The sequence below is a fragment of the Planococcus citri genome, chromosome 2 (assembly GCF_950023065.1).
Source record: "Planococcus citri chromosome 2, ihPlaCitr1.1, whole genome shotgun sequence".
In the NCBI taxonomy this organism is placed as follows: Eukaryota; Metazoa; Arthropoda; class Insecta; order Hemiptera; family Pseudococcidae; genus Planococcus; species Planococcus citri.
Window position 1 is genome coordinate 82229815 of NC_088678.1, and position 16871 is coordinate 82246685.

The 16871-nt window shown below is 37.2% G+C and overlaps 1 protein-coding gene and 1 long non-coding RNA gene across 5 annotated transcripts in view; one reads left to right on the forward strand and one right to left on the reverse strand.

Moving 5' to 3' along the window:
• LOC135838056 (uncharacterized) overlaps positions 1 to 16871 on the reverse strand; it is a 104974-nt gene that overhangs the window by 48349 nt on the left and 39754 nt on the right. The gene's annotated exons all lie outside the window — the stretch shown is intronic.
• Positions 1 to 16871, forward strand: part of LOC135838053 (nose resistant to fluoxetine protein 6-like) — a 54891-nt gene that overhangs the window by 21413 nt on the left and 16607 nt on the right. The window contains exons 2-3 of the mRNA XM_065353584.1: positions 10893 to 11074; positions 14788 to 14975. Coding sequence (XP_065209656.1) covers positions 10893 to 11074; positions 14788 to 14975 — 370 coding nt within the window. The remainder of the gene's footprint in view (positions 1 to 10892; positions 11075 to 14787; positions 14976 to 16871) is intronic.

A 16871-nucleotide genomic window follows, 5' to 3' on the forward strand; every position in this document is an offset into this window, starting at 1 on the left:
GGTGTTGTTCACAAACAGCAGCTGAGCAGCTATATGAAGTTGGCTAGGAAACGCAACTGGAAAATGCGCGCATTACCTTCTTCTCCGAAATGGTTGATCACAACTATACCAGAAGGCACTCTTGAGTAGTAATTTTCAACGCAGAATTCAAATTTTGAGTCAATTTTGCCCCTCGACCCCAAGGGGGGTGGTACCAAATGAAAATTTGGGGAAAATGTGAAAAAATCGAGTATAGTGTCGAAATCTTGATACTTTGGGTTAAAAACAACGATTTTTGAGTCAATTTACCTCGTAGCCCCCAGGGGGGGGGGGGGTGGTATCAAATAAAAATGCGAAAAAATCGAGTATAGTGTCGAAATCTTGGCACATTTGGGCTGAAAACCCGATTTTCGAGCCAATTTTGTCCTTCGCACGCCAGGGAGGAAGGGGGTGGTACCAAATCGAAATTTGGGGAAAACAGTGAAAAAATCGAGTGCGCACTCACACATGCATGGCTAAATGAGATGATACAGATTTTCGCAGGTTTCCGCAGGTAAATCGATCGCAGTTGTTTTACATACACTAAAATGCATAATTTTTCATATTCGTCGTTTTGGGGAATGCTAGCGGAAGAAACTTCTGCCCTACAGTATTAAAGATATTACATTAAAGTACTCAATTTTTTCACTTTTATCCTAAATTTTGATTAGGTACCACACCCCTCCCCCCGGAAGCCGAGGGACAAAATTGACTCGAAAATCGGGGTTTCAGCCCAAATGTACCAAGATTTCGACACTATACTCGATTTTTTCGCATTTTTATTTGGTACCACCCCCCCTGGGGGGCTACGAGGGAAATTGACTCAAAAATCGTTGTTTTTAACCCAAAGTATCAAGATTTCGACACTATACTCGATTTTTTCACATTTTCCCCAAATTTTCATTTGGTACCACCCCCCTGGGGGGCTACGAGGGAAATTGACTCAAAAATCGTGGTTTTCAACTCAAAGTATCAAGATTTTGACACTATACTCGATTTTTTCACATTTTCCCCAAATTTTCATTTGGTACCACCCCCCCTGGGGGTCGAGGGGCAAAATTGACTCAAAATTTGAATTCTGCGTTGAAAATTACTGCTCAAGAGTGACTATTTCATGTTTTTGGTGGGTTTGAGAAGGAATAAAATCGATTTTTAGGTGAATAACCGCAAGAAGGTCCTGTCGTTTCAAGAAGGTCCTATCAAGGTCTCTTTTGTAAAGCGCTCCCATGGAAATGTTGGTGGTGGAAAAAAAATTACTACGCAGGAAATAAATAGTGGAAAGATGCTTCTATTCAACAAAAAAAAACTGGAGCTCGCTATATCATTTTAAACCAAAATGGCAAAACACTGAAATATAAAAATGCGTTTTTCTCAAAACCAGTTTTTTGTCGATAGGACCTTCTTGAAAAGCACCATTCAATTGGTTGTCGGTGCTGGGAACAACTTACGTAGAAAGGAGATTGAAAGGTACCCATATGCTACGTAATTCGTTCAACGCTAATACCGAAACGAAAGTTCAACCGTATATTAAAAGTCAAGTTCAACTTGATGGTATAATTTGTAAAATTTTCACCCTTAATGCCTGTATCTTATTAGCGTACTTCTTTTTATGGCTTCATCAACGTACATACACGTATATGCCTATAAGTTTTTACATTACTTACTATCGCAAAATAAATGGGTTCGTTGGTAAGACTACCTACGAGCAATATTGTGTCGTATAAAAAAAATCTACGCAAAGAGGAAAGATGGAAATGGATAACCTACATAGTGAAAAGTACGTAGACAATACGACTCCATGTCGCAATAATCTAAATTCCACAGAGTGGCAAATCTTCGAAAACCAGCGAAAAGTCCGATAATTCCACTCAATCATCAATTTGAATTTATTGCAACTGAATCACTCTAACCGGAAGAAAATTTTTCGAACCGGGCTAAACTAAATCGAAAGAAAATGTAAAACATAAAAATACATGACCAGCCAAAATCTCAAGTGTCAAAAAGTACCTCCGTTTTTCAAAGCGGAAATCAATTTGAGCATCTAAAAATCGAGTTGTGCTCGTTCTTGACCAATTTAACGAGTTTATCCACAATTGGGCTCAGTTTCCTGGCAGACGCCCCCCCCCCGTGGCTCGAGTTCATTTTTTAGACTAGCATAATTTTAATTATAACTGAGGAACGCTGGTCCAACAAAAACATGCTCGGAGTGATTGCCACAAAATGGGCTCAAACGGGAATAAGTCCTTTTAACGCATTCGGAACGAGTCGGAATTTAATTTTCAACCGTCTAAATTCATTTTCGCAAAAATTGAAAAAAATCGTGCTGGAGGCTCCGGAATGGTTGGAAATGGTCAAATTTGGTTTGAGGAGGAGAGGGGGAGGGTGGAGTAGATTAATTTTACTTGGGACTGATTTTAATTTTTTTTTCATTTTTGAATAAATACTCGATTAAGTAATTGTACTTTGAAAGCAAAAATCATCAATAATGTTAGAACTTGAAAAAAATTTGCCAAAAACAGAGAGATCAAATTTGGTCTGCTGAAATTTTGGTTATGATGAGTTTCAAAAATACTTTCTCCAAAAATCGGTCCGGTTCAAATTGGAAGCAGACACCTCGAGACATTCCCTTGCGTGAGATAGCACTGATCACTAGACAAGTTGCAAAAAAATCACATTCGAAAATGAATCTAAAAAGCTAGAACGGCGAAATGGGAAGAGGGGGGGTTGAAACAAACTGTTTCAAAAAAAAATACACAATTTTTCTCATACGTAGCTGGAGACAACAGAATGAGTTTTGCTGTAAGTAGTGATGTTGATATAAGTATCGAAATTTACTTCGATACATCGATATTTTTAAAATATGTATCGAAATTGAAAAATGAATAAATAGATTATTCAATATCGATATTTCCAAGAATGAAAAAATAATTGAGAAAATTCTGGTGAAAACACTATGATTCGAACAATTGTGTAGAAACTACAAATCTAGTGAATGATGAATTAATTTAGTTCTTTTTTCTTTCAAAGCCTTCGAAGGGTAAAAAACTTCCGTTTTTGAACATAAATTTTGAATTCCTACCAAAAAAAAAAAAACTATTTACGTACCTGGTGAATACATTAAATTTCTGTTATTTTTATAATTTTATGCAAAGAAATATCGATAATCGAAGATATATCAATATTTTTTGAAAATATCGATAGGTAATATTATGAAATTAAATAATTATATCAACACTACTAGCTGCAAGTCTCAAAACTACTCAACTCCTAGCAAACGACACCCATCACGAGCACCGAGCACTCGCTCCAGACAATGGGCACGTGCTCTTCCCTTTTGGCCGATTTCGAGATAGGAGCCCGCATCCCAGATTTTGCGTTCCAAAATTGGACTTGTACGAAATTTTTTCAACCGTACAAAGGTAGATTGAAAGATCAGGCAAAAATTTATCACCTGTCAAAACTTCAAGTGCTAAAGTACCTTTTTCGATTTTTGGTTGAAAATCAAATTTAGGCCAAAAATGAGGGAAAAAATCAAAATCTTACCAAATTGATCAAGAAAGGTGAAATTTGGGATATACCCTATTTTCGACACGCATAATCGATTGGAAACAATTTCAAACCGTTTTGAGCACTTCATGGAGCCTCCAGCAGATTTATTTCATCAAAATATGGAGATGGAAAGCCGAAATTCATTCTGCGAACTAATTTTAATGCGCTACGAAGTCGACTGCAGGTGGATTTCAAGTCGTTTTGGCGCCTCCAGCGACTTTTTGAAAATTCCTGAAGCCTCCAGCAGATTTTTGAAACTTGAAATTTCCCCAAAATTTCATCAAACTGAGATGGAGAGTCGAAATTTATTCTGCAACCCAATTTTAACACCATCTGAAGACGACTTCAGGTGGGTTCAAGTCATTTTAGAGCCTCCAGCGACCTTTTTTGAAAATTACTGGAGCCTCCAGTGGATTTTTGAGACTTGAAATTCCCGCAACATTTAACCAAACGGAGTAGGCAAGCTGAAATTTACTTCGCAAACTAATTTCAATACGATATAGTCCGGCATATGACAATAGGTGTACTTGAACCCCCCCCCCCCCCCCGATCCTCCGAGACAACTGTTTTCTTAAAGGGGACATCCTAAGGAATATTTTAAAGCAAACTTGCCCCAAAAAAAGGTGGCCTCACCTACAAAATGGCGGCCATTTTGATTGACAGGTCAGCCGCAATCGCAGATTTTGCGTTTCAACATAGGACTTGCACGAAATTTTTCAAACCTTACAATGGTAGATCGAAAGATCATGCTAAAATTTATCACCTGTCAAAATTTCAAGTGCTAAAGTGCGTTTTTCGATTTTTGGTGAATTTTTGAAAATTCAATTTAGGCCAAAAATGGGGGGAATAATCAATATTTTACCAAATTGACCAAGAAAGCTGAAATTTGGGATATACCCTATTTTCGACATGCCAAATCGATTGGAAACGGTTTCAACCCGTTAAGAGCAGTTCTGGAGCCTCCAGCAGATTTTTGAAACTCGAAATTTCCACAAAATTCCTTCAAATTAGAGTTGTAAAGCCGAAATTTATTCCCAAAACTACTTTCAATACGCTACGAAGTACTGCTGGTGAATTTCGAGTCGTTTTGGAGCCTCCAGCGACTTTTTGAGAATTCCTGAAGCCTCCAGCAGATTTTTGAAAATTTAAATTTTTACAAAATTTCATCAAAATGAAGATGGAAACCTAACATTTACTCTACACTCAAATTTTAACACCCTCTGAAGACGATTTCAGGTGGGTTCAAGTCATTTTAGAGCCTTCAGCGATTTTTTTGAAAATTACTGGAGCCTCTAGTAGATTTTTGAAACTTGAAATTTCTTCAACATTAATTTACCTAATGGAGTTGGCAAGCTGAAATTTACTTCGCAGACTACATGGTGGTTTCAAATGGTTTTGAAGCTTCCAGCTACTTTTAGGAAATTTTGATTTTCCAAAAAAAAACCACACAACCTTTCAAAAAGTTGCTGGAGGCTCCAAAACGACTTGAAATCCACCAGCAGTCAACTTCGTAGCATATTGAAATTAGTTTGCAGAATGAATTTCGACTCTCCATCTCAGTTTGATGAAATTTTGGGGAAATTTCAGGTTTCAAAAATCTACTGGAGGCTCCAGTAATTTTCAAAAAAGGTCGCTGGAGGCTCTAAAATGACTTGAACCCACCTGAAGTCGTCTTCAGAGGGTGTTAAAATTGGAGTGTAGAGTAAATTTCAGCTTTCCATCTCCATTTGATGAAATTTTGTGAAAATTTAAAGTTTCAAAAATCTGCTGGAGGCTTCAGGAATTCTCAAAAAGTCGCTGGAGGCTCCAAAACGACTTGAAATTCACCTGCAGTACTTCTTAGCGTATTGAAATTGGTTTTTAGAATAAATTTCAGCTTTACAACTCTAATTTGAAGGAATTTTGTGGGAATTTCGAGTTTCAAAAATCTGCTGGAGGCTCCAGAACTGCTCTAAACGGGTTGAAACCGTTACCAATCGATTTGGCATGTCGAAAATTGGGTATATCTCAAATTTCAGCTTTCTTGGTCAGTTTGGTAAAATTTTGATTTTTCCCCTCATTTTTGGCCTAAATTGGATTTTCAAAAATTCACCAAAAATCGAAAAACGCACTTTGGCACTTGAAATTTTGACAGGCGATAAATTTTTGCCTGATCTTTCGATCTACCTTTGTACAGTTGGAACGCAAAATCTGCGATTTCGGCTGTTCTATCAATCAAAATGGCCGCCATTTTAAAAGTAGGGCCACTTTTTTTGAGGACAATGGCTAGATTAGTTCCTTAGGACTATCCCTTTAAGAAAATAGTTGTCCCGAAGGATTGACGGGAGTGGGTGGTGCAATAGATCCTTATGCGGGCTACCCGACTAAGGTATCATACTCGATAGCGAATACAACTGGGCGAGAAATTCGCCGAAGAATCCCGCACACCGCACTCGAGCATCATTAGATAGACACAGCGGAACCTTGAATAAGGTGTTTTGTTTTCATCTCCACATCCACACGTCGCGTCGCTCGTCGTCGCGTCGCGACTTCATTGTGTTTAATTAGTTTCGCTCATTACGCGTGCCAACATCGTTTAGTAATATGTAATCGTTACCGCAAGACTCGTTTTATGGTCGTCTCGCCGCGCCATGCCGCTGCGCCGCTGCACCTGGAGCACGATGCAACACCTCGCACAGCACGCAATGCTTTCACTCGATCGGCGGACTCGGGACGCGAGGTGGCGATCATCGTCGTAACTAGTACTAACATCGGATCGCAGATCGGCACTTGTAGGTTTAATTTGGTCATATCATAATCAGATGGGTCGATGATTGATGGACGACGAGTGGAGGTGTGCGGTCATTGTCCATCATGCCCATTAAAGTACTCGTAATCTGTGTGGGTGGATCGTATCGCCTCGGGAATCGTGCCCTAAGATATGGTTGACATCTGCGGGTATTCTTTTTGAAAAATCTACTTCCCCAGATATCAACATATGGAAAACTAATCACGGGTTTACGAATACTAATATGCGACCTTCGGGCAGGTAACCTCTGTCACCGAAAAATCGCCCCATCACAGACGCGCGTTCTTTCCTCGCAGGACCCCTACGATTTTCATAAATCAAGTACACGGTCGACTCGAGTCATTGGCTAGATCAGCGTGAGAAATGTGCAGGCGCCTCCGTAATGAATCAATTTATTTCACGTACAGTGTCTCTAGCTCTAGCTACCCCCCGCAATTGTTTCGAACCGCCTCCTAGGTACTTAATCGTGACATACGCTAATTTTTCACCTTCGAGTTTCGACTTGGAGATAGCTGAAGACGACTCGATCGACAGGCGCGACGTGCGACGCTCTAATTACACACTCGGCTGGTTAATTCCCAGCAACAAGTTACCTATAGCCTTATACCCGAACCTATCGAGACGCCTCATCATTCATATGGGTCTAATTTTCGATCCAACTGCACTCCAGCTCACGTTTTTTCTTCACTTCTTCTCTTCCTCCTCCTGTATATTTTTGTTCTGCGGCCAATGATGTAATATTTGCCATTAGAGCTATATACCGATCGACAACTGTATAACCCATCTCGCAAATAAAAGAGGTAGATGACTACTACGTATTCAACTAGAGGAAGGAATAAGTTATGGTTATTGCGTATCGAGTTCTAATATAGGAAATTTACAATATACCGGCCGGGCACGGCTGCTTGTCTGCTGCCTACCGCGTTGCATAATGTGCTATTCGTGTTTAATATAGTCTTTCTGCATCGTAAAGCCGTCATCGAAAGCCATAAAATTTGAAAAAAGAATAACCTCAATAATAGGTATGTATAATCAAAAAATCTGCTCATTTTCGGAGAATTTCAAAAATCGTAAAAAATTTCTTCGAAGAGCAATCTCTATAATAAAAAGCACACATCAAAATCTGCTCAAAATGTAAACCTCTTCCAGGTATTTATTAAAAAGTTTTCTCGCCTGATCAGAAATCATTCGAGGAGATCTTTAATTTGAAGTTTCATTCTATATACTCCCACCCCCTTAAAGTGATGCATTTCATAGGACTATCCGAAATCGTTTTGATTGTTCGTACTGGGTGTCCATTATTTTTGGCAAGTCATTTTTCTCGACTTTTCCATTTTCTATGCTTACCCCATACTTTATTTTATAAGAAAAATTTGACGAGGGGGGGAGGAGGGGGGTAATTTTTTCCATACGTTTCTCTTCAAACTGTATACTTCTTCGGAAATAAAAAAAGCTGAACTTCATACAATATGTAACTTTTTCAATTCAAACAAAAAAAATTGTAAATATGCAAGAAATGAATAAACGGATTCCATATTTTTCAATCCCCCCCCCCCCAAACCACACAAATAAAGTGCCAAAGGCATCTAAAATTGAAAAACAAAACCGAATAAAGGTGAAAAAGTTTTAAATTTCAGTATTCTCTTGCAAACAATTCTTTTTTCAAGAACTTCCCCGAATCTTCGTCTCGCATAAAAACAAATTCCTCAAGAAACCGAAATACTATTTTCTTTGGAAAAAAATATCCATTCTGTGTAGTCCGGCATATGACAATAGGAGTACTTGCACCCCCCCCCCCCCCACCGATCCTCCGGGACAACTTTTTTCTTAAAGGGGACATCCAAAAGAAAGCTAAAATTTATTCTAAAAACTAATTTCAATACGCTGCGAAGTTGGCTGCTGGTGGATTTCAAGTCTTTTGGAGCCTCCAGCGACTTTTTGAAAGGCTGTATGGCGTTTTTTTGGAAAATTGAAATTTCCCAAAAGTAGCTGGAAGCTTCAAAACCATTTGAAATCACCATGTAGTCTGCGAAGTAAATTTCAGCTTGCCAACTCCATTTGATAAATTAATGTTGAGGAAATTCCAAGTTTCAAAAATCTACTGGAGGCTCCAGTAATTTTCAAAAAGGTCGTTGGAGGCCCTAAAATGACTTGAACCTACCTGAAGTCGTCTTCAGAGGGTGTTAAAATTGAAGTGCAGTCCATTTGATGAAATTTTGTGAAAATGTAAAGTTTCAAAAATCTGCTGGAGGCTTTAGGAATTTTCAAAAAGTCGCTGGAGGCTCCAAAACAACTTGAAATTCACCTGCAGTACTTCGTAGCGTAATGATGAAATTTTGTAGGAATTTCGAGTTTCAAAAATCTGCTGGAGACTCCAGAACTGCTCAAAACGGGTTGAAACCGTTTCCAATCGATTTGGCATGTCGAAAATAGGGTATATCCCAAATTTCAGCTTTCTTGGTCAATTTGGTAAAATTTTGGTTTTTCCCCCATTTTTGCCCTAAATTCGATTTTCCAAAATTCACCAAAAATCGAAAAACGCACTTTAGCACTTGAAATTTTGACAGGTGATAAATTTTAGCATGATCTTTCGATCTACCTTTGTAAAGTTGGAAAAAGTTCGTGCAAGTTCTATGTTGAAACGCAAAATCTGCGATTTTGGCTGACCTGTCAATCAAAATGCCCGCCATTTTGTAATTAAGGCCAACTTTTTTTGGCAAGTTTGCTTTAAAATGTTCCTTAGGATGTCCCTTTAAAAAAAAGTTGTCCCGGAGGATCGGCGGGGGGGGGGGTGCAATTACTCCTATTGTCATATGCCGGACTATTCACAGAAATTGAAGATTTCAGAAAAAATTTCCCAATTCAATCAATGGCTCTATTCTTTTGTTGTCAATTTGGAGGGGTGGGTAGGGGAGGGATTTTTGAAAAAAAGACCTGCGAGTCTGCGACCTATCACAATGTGTTAAAATTTAGCAATTTCAGCGAGAAATTCAAATACGTATTTTATTTTATTTACGTATTTCGACGAAATAATACTCGTATTATAGTTTTTGAAAAACTTTGAGGATTACGTTAGGAATTTTGAGATTTTTGAAATTTCACCGAACATAATATACTTTCTGAGCAATTTTGAGTCCGTAATTGAATTATAAACTTCTGGATTTTTGTGAAAATTGTGTCATCTCAACTGCTTTGAGCACTTTAAAAGATTCTGAGGTCAAAATTGAGTCAATTTCCAGAGTAGTTTTGATCATTTCTAAAACTTGTCCAAGCTTACTGTTACTGAAAATTTTCAAAAATGGCCAAAAAAAGTTTGGATAAGAAATTTATGTTCCCTCGCGAAATTTTAGCCAATTTTGATACTTTTTCACTGAAAATCATGAATGGATTTGAGGCTTGAATTCATCCAATAAACTAAAATAAAAAAAAAACATTTTCGTTGGCATATTTGAATTTTTTGCAAGATTTTAACCCATTTTGATAGGTCGCAATGCCACTTTCGCAAATTCTACATAAGTTCATTTTTACCCGAAATTAGTGTTTGGGAATTGGGGGGGGGGGGGGTAGCGCTCGATTTTGAAATTTGACTGCGCTCTACTGTGTGAGCCTTTTTTCGCGAAGTTTCCTTCAATGGACGTAGAATGAACTTTATTATGCGATAGAAAGGAATCCCCCCTCCCCACTTAATGACGTCTGCGTATCTAGTGGCAAAACGTCGAAATTTTCAGTAAGTAAACATTTTAATATAGTATGAAACAATTTTTTTGCTGGTTACCGTTCAACTTGAGGACTCTTATAACTTTATAAAGACAATTCAATTTTCAGTTGGAGGAGGGGAGGGGGGAGGGTAGGAAGCCAAAAATGTCTAGGAATCTTTTCCCCATAACAGTCAACAACTTTGGAGAGTGGAAGGAACAAATAATCGTAAGAAATATTTCACGAGTAATCTTCAAAAAATCCTACGAAAATCTACCTTACATCAAATTATGTCCCACGATACCCTACTCACAATTTATCGAGAAAAACGTTACCAAGATCGTAAAATAAAACCCTTTCAACGTGGTTTGCCCTCTTCTCGATACGTATGTATACCTGGTTACGTACGACCAAAACGCCTGGCTTTTTCACCCTTCTCTAATCGTAAGCTCGGAATCTGATAATTATTTTGTAAATATTCAAACGCAACATCGACAAAAAATATTCAGCGCGTGACATCGGTATAGGCAATTCGCTCGTACAGTATATAGCAACGTTTCTCGCACTTCTATAGGAAAAGAGGGCGGAGGAGAGAATGTCTGACTTGCTTGATTGTGTAGTAGTTCGCGTGCATCGTGCGTTCAATTCGACGAAGTAAATTTCGCATACTTATTTCACATTTCTGCAGCGGGGCGAGGCGCTATACATTACAAAATTGTACGAAGCAAAGGTGCATAGGTATACTCAATAAAGAAGTCTGTACTAGTGTACTTCATTCGACTATGTACATTCTTATAATACAGTCCATATAACACGAGGTGATTTTTCTCTTCTGTTCCAGTGAGCGATTCGAGCGGACGATATTCGTCTCAATTTTTCTTCGGAAACGATTTTTGGCTCGGATCACGGACCGAATGTCGCGAGCTGCAGAACAAACTCTACAACGATATGGTGCCTCCGTTTCCGGTACACTTCTTCGTGTCAAAATTTCTGCTCAGGATGGAAATTCCGCCTCGAAAATACGTGAGTATAGCGACGAATCTCGATAGATCATATTTTATTGCTGATTCTCAAACACGAAAAACTGAGAGAAGATCGAACTTGCGGCGTTTCTGCATTCTTATCGATATCCCACTTCACCCTCTCCCAAGACAAAAATACACAATATTGACCACAACTCATACACGAAAAAATTCTACAGAAGTTCGGGGGGGGGGGGGTCACTACTTTCACTGCCTGTTAGATACCTTGTATTTTGAAAAAATATGACGCTCAAGTTGATTTCGACGGTTTTCAGATCACTTTTTAGAAAATCTGAAATTTCCAAAATACACCCGAAGACTCCAGAACAGCCTGAAACCACCTCCAATCGACTCGCCATATTAAAAATTGTGGTACCTACTAACTTACTAACAAGGGAACCTCTTGAGATGTTCGCCTCTGATTTGAACGGGACCGCGATTTTTGGAAACATCATGTTCTAAAACTCCCAAATCCAAATTTTCAGCTGCCCAAGTTCATTTTTCGATTTTTGGCGAATTTTTGAAAATCCATAATTGACTATTTTGGTGATTTATGTTTAACCCCTCAAATCCAAATTTCGCCATTTCCAGCCATTCTGGAGCCTCCAGCGCTATTTTTCAATTTCTCCAGAATTTTCAATTTGCTCCAGAAGGCGTCACGCGTCAATGTGAAGTTGGGCAGCTAAAAATCGAGTTGTGTGTTATACTCGACCTTTTTAACGAATTTATACACATTTGAAACGATTCTGGAGCGGACACCTCAAGAGTGGTTTTTTGACCAGCTTATTTTCAAAAAAGAAATATTCAAAAATCAAAAATTTCTCGTTTGCGAAAATTTTTTTGAAATTTGCGCGAATTGCTGTATTTTGTTATTAATTAACCACACGAGAGCGAATTTTGCCATTTCCAGATTTTCTTGGGCCTACCTTTAATTTTTGGATATTTTTATTATGAAAATAAAAGCTGGTCAAAAAACCACTCTTGAGGTGTCCGCTCCAGAATCGTTTCAAATGTGTATAAATTCGTTAAAAAGGTCGAGTATAACACACAACTCGATTTTTAGCTGCCCAACTTCACATTGACGCGTGACGCCTTCTGGAGAAAATTCAAAATTCTGGAGAAATTGAAAAATCTCACTGGAGGCTCCAGAATGACTGGAAATGGCGGAACTCAGCCTCAGGGGGTTTGCTGTGATCGGAATACAGCGATTCGCGCAAATTTCGAAAATTTCCTCACAAACGGTAAAATTTTGATTTTTTTTGGATTTCTTATTATGAAAAAAGCTGGTCAAGAAACCACTCTCGAGGTGTCCCTCCCAAAATCGACTCAAATGTGGATAAACTCGTTAAACAGATCGAGTTTAACACAAAACTCGATTTTTAGCTGCCCAACTTCATATTCACGCCTTCTGGAGCAAATTGAAAATTCTGGAGAAATTGAAAAATAGCGCTGGAGGCTCCAGAATGGCTGGAAATGGCGGAATTTGGATTTGAGGAGTTAATATCAGTTTTAGGACTTATTTTGAACATTTTTACTGATCAAGTACGTAATTTTTTTTAAAAAAGCATAAATCACCAAAATAGTCAATTTTGGATTTTCAAAAATTCGCCAAAAATCAAAAAAAGAACTTGGGCAGCTGAAAATTTGGATTTGGGGGTTTTAGAACATGCTTTTTCCAAAAATCGCGGTCCCGTTCAAATCGGAGGTGGACACTTCAAGAGGTTCCCTTGTAAGTAAATTTCATTTCAACAACTCAATTGGGTAATGTTGTGGAAATTTCAATTTTCAAAAATCTGCTAGGGTGCTCCAGAACTACCACTCAAAATGGTTCGAAACAGTTTCCAACCGATTTCGAGGGCCTAAAACAGGGCAGACGCCAAATTTAAGTTCTCTTGGTCTATTTGGTAAAATTTTTATTTCTTTCCATTTTTTACCAGAGTTTCAAAAATTCATTAAAAATCAAAATCGTTCGTGAACTCCAAAATTTGATCTACTGTTTCCAAATTCGTATTCGAAAGATCAGATCACCTCAATTCAAACACCTTATGGACAATTATTTCAGCTAATTTTCAAATTCCGTGATTTCCGAATTTTTTCTCAAATTGTCTTTGGAAATAAAAGGTCACAGGTGTACATAGTCTCGCCATAAGTTCTGACCCTACTTTAAACGCTTCCAATACAAAAACGAAATTTTAAAAACGTAAAAGTGATTATATATTCGGAAAGTAGATGAGAAAATCTTTAATTTGACTGTATTTAGCTGCAACATGCTGCTCAAGGCGCTTAACAAAACGGGAATGACAGATAAAACAACAGAAGCCCCACGTACGCAAAAAACCAAAAAAAAAATTGACCGAAAAATTTTTTTTGAATTTTTTTTATGCGCATCAATTTTTTTTTACTAAAATAGTAATTTGGTGATCCTGGAGCACAGAATTATTGTTTTAGTGAAAAAAATTTGATGCGCATGAAAAAATTTCAAAAAAAAATTTTTCGATCAATTTTTTTTTGGTTTTTTGCGTACGTGGGTCTTCTGTCGTTTCATCTGTCATTCCAGTTTTGTTAAGCGCCTTGAGCAGCATGTTGCAGCTAAATACAGTCAAATTAAAGATTTTTTCATCTACTTTCCGAATATATAATCACTTTTACGTTTTTAAAATTTCGTTTTTGTATTAAAAGCGTTTAAAGTAGGGTCAGAACTTATGGCGAGACGAAAGTGACTTACGTACACAACTTTTCTCATAAGATTATAAAATTACTTACTCATTCTCATACGCGAGTTCATATTCTATCATTTCAGGAAGGAAACTGTACTTACTCACCTGAAACAAAGAAAAATTAAGGTGGATTAGTTGGTTATAAAAGTATTGATCAATCAACAGATATACGATCAAATAATAATGATCGAAGGTCAAAGTAAAAATTCTGACGATCATATTCACAAATAAAGTATCATAAAAAATTGTAAAATTCACTCAAAAATATCAAAAATTGATGGGCCATGGCCATCAGAAATCGACAAAAATTTGAAAAAATGTCTCATCAAGGTAAAATGTGGCTCAGACTGCTTAGATTATCGAAAAATACCAAGAATTAATAGGAAATTCTCAAAATCGAATGATGATTTGTCAAAACTGCAGAAAGTGTCTTAAAATTTGTCAAATTGACCCCCCCCAAATAATTGAAAATTACCAGAAATTGGTGATATCTAACAGATTTTTTTTGTTGAAAAAATCATCACTTTTTTCAACCTAATTTTCAGAAAGCTCTCCACTCGACCTTCCCCCCTCCCCCACACACACAAGAAATTTACAAAACCAAATTTTTTTAAAAAATTGAAATTGAAAGAAATTTTTTTTTATTTATTTTAATCAAAATTATTTTTAAAAAGAATAACTACAAATGAACGCAACAGTGAATTTTTTCATTTTTTCAATACCTTTTTGACTGAATTCACTAATATTACGATCTGTTAGATACCCTGTAACTTCATTTTGGCAGCGTTTATTCTTGGTTCTCGAAAAAAAAATACAATATCAAAATCCATAAACGAAAAAGTGCTCTACACTTTTTCGTTTATGGATTTGTACCTATAGTCCAAGTTAAGAGGACAGCAATTTTTCGGTCGCATACGAGACGCCTTTTTCTCCAATATAGGTATTTAATACAAGAACCAGAGTACTTTATATGCTAATGAACACGATTACATTGTAGTTACGCATGCTGAGCATCGGATTATGCCTGCCGAAGGAATGCACCACGAACGACATCAAAATCATACTGGACGAAGATTCCAAAGTGATCAAAACCGATATTCCGTCTCGTAATCTCACCGTGCTCACTGTTCGAGCAGTTCCTGGATCGTATTCGTTGTACGCCGATAAAAAGCTTCACATGTTATTGTAAGTATATACCTAGATGACCTACTCATCGATATCCCAATTCGAGAAAAATAATTCGCGCAGCTTCGTTTAAATCGATCTTCAAACAAAAATACTAATTACATCAGCATAAAAAGCTCATTTTTTGGGAATCGTATCCTCTCTGCCAGGCGTAGGAACAAACTTCTTAGGCTTTACATTTTTTCGAAATTTTTCCAATAAATTCGACTAAGTATACTCGTATTGGATTTCTTGAAAGGAAGATTCTTGGGTCATTCCACGCCAATTGGACCAAGAAGTGGTAGGTGGGTTCGGCGATTTTTTTGAAATTTTTCCTGTGGAAAGACCTTCCGAAGGGATGACCAATGGCGCAAATCGCAGCCCTCTAGCCCATTTTTAACGGCAGCCAGGGGGTGTCAAAGTTTTCAGTGAACCTAAAATATCATCCATTTCAGCAGTGAATTACTCGATAACCGCGATACTTACCAAAATGGAACTTTTCCCCATAGTTAGGGGTTTTGAAAGGCTTTTTGGTGATATCATAAAAATCAGTGTTGCCACTTTTTTTCGTACAAAAAATTAGCCTAAAAAGTTTCAAAACGTAGTTTTCATATTGTTCCGACTCTCAAAAATTCTGAAAAAAATATATTATGGACAACTGTTCATGCTGAAAAACATATTAAAAAATCGGGATGATTAACATGTTGCAAAGTCGATTTAAAAAAATTCAAAGTTTGCGAAAAAATGTGATTTTTTGATTTAAAACATGAAAAAAAGTTTTGATAGGTGAAGTTGACCCATTTGACCCCTATTTTTATGTATCTGTTGAAAAAGTTGAAGAACCCCTTTCACTCGATAAAAATGAACTCATCACAAAAAATCAAAATTCGAAAAAATTTAATATTCAATTCCAAACATCAAAAAAAGTTTAAATTTATTCAGTGGTCTTATTTTGACCTCTTTCTGACGTATTTCATGAAAAAGCTTTTAAAAATCACACTCACAGCAAGAAAATTAAAATTTGCTTATTTTTTGAATTTTTTCGAATTTTGATTTTTTGTGATGAGTTAATTTTACCGAATGAAGGGGTTTTTTCAACTTTTTCAAAGGATACGTAAAAATAGGGGTCAAATAGGTCAACTTTACCAATCAGAACTTTGTTTCATATTTTAAATCAAAAAATCTCATTTTTTTGCAAACTTAAAATTTTTTTAAATCGACTTTGCGACAAGTTACCATCCCAATTTTTCAATATGTTTTTCAGCATGAACAGTTGTCCATAATATTTTTTTTTTTTTCAGAATTTTCGAGAGTCGGAACGATATGAAAACTACGTTTTGAAACTTTTTGAGCTAATTTTTTGTACGAAAAAAAGTGGCAACACTGATTTTTATGATATCACCAAAAAGCCTTTCAAAACCCCTAACTATAGGAAAAAGTTCCATTTTGGTAGGTATCGCGGTTATCGAGTAATCCACTGCTAAAATGGATGATATTTTAGGTTCACTGAAAACTTTGACACCCCCTGGCTGCCGTTAAAGATGGGCTAGAGGGCTGCGATTTGCGCCATTGGTCATCCCTTCGGAAGGTCTTTCCACAGGAAAAATTTCAAAAAGATCGCCGAACCCACCTACCACTTCTTGGTCCAATTGACGTGGAATGACCCTAATAATACATACATCAGCATAAAAAGCTCATTTGCAAATCCTATCTCTCTGCCAAGCGTAGGAACGAACTTCTTAGACTTTGAAATTTTTCCAATAAATTCGACTAAGCACATTATACTCGTATTGGATCTCTTGAAAGGAAGATTCCTGCCAATCTGAAGGTTAACGACGACGACAATCGAAACATGGCGAATTTTCGCATTATCGCGCGTCCAACACGTACCAATACTTAGGTACTGCTTCGTACCTG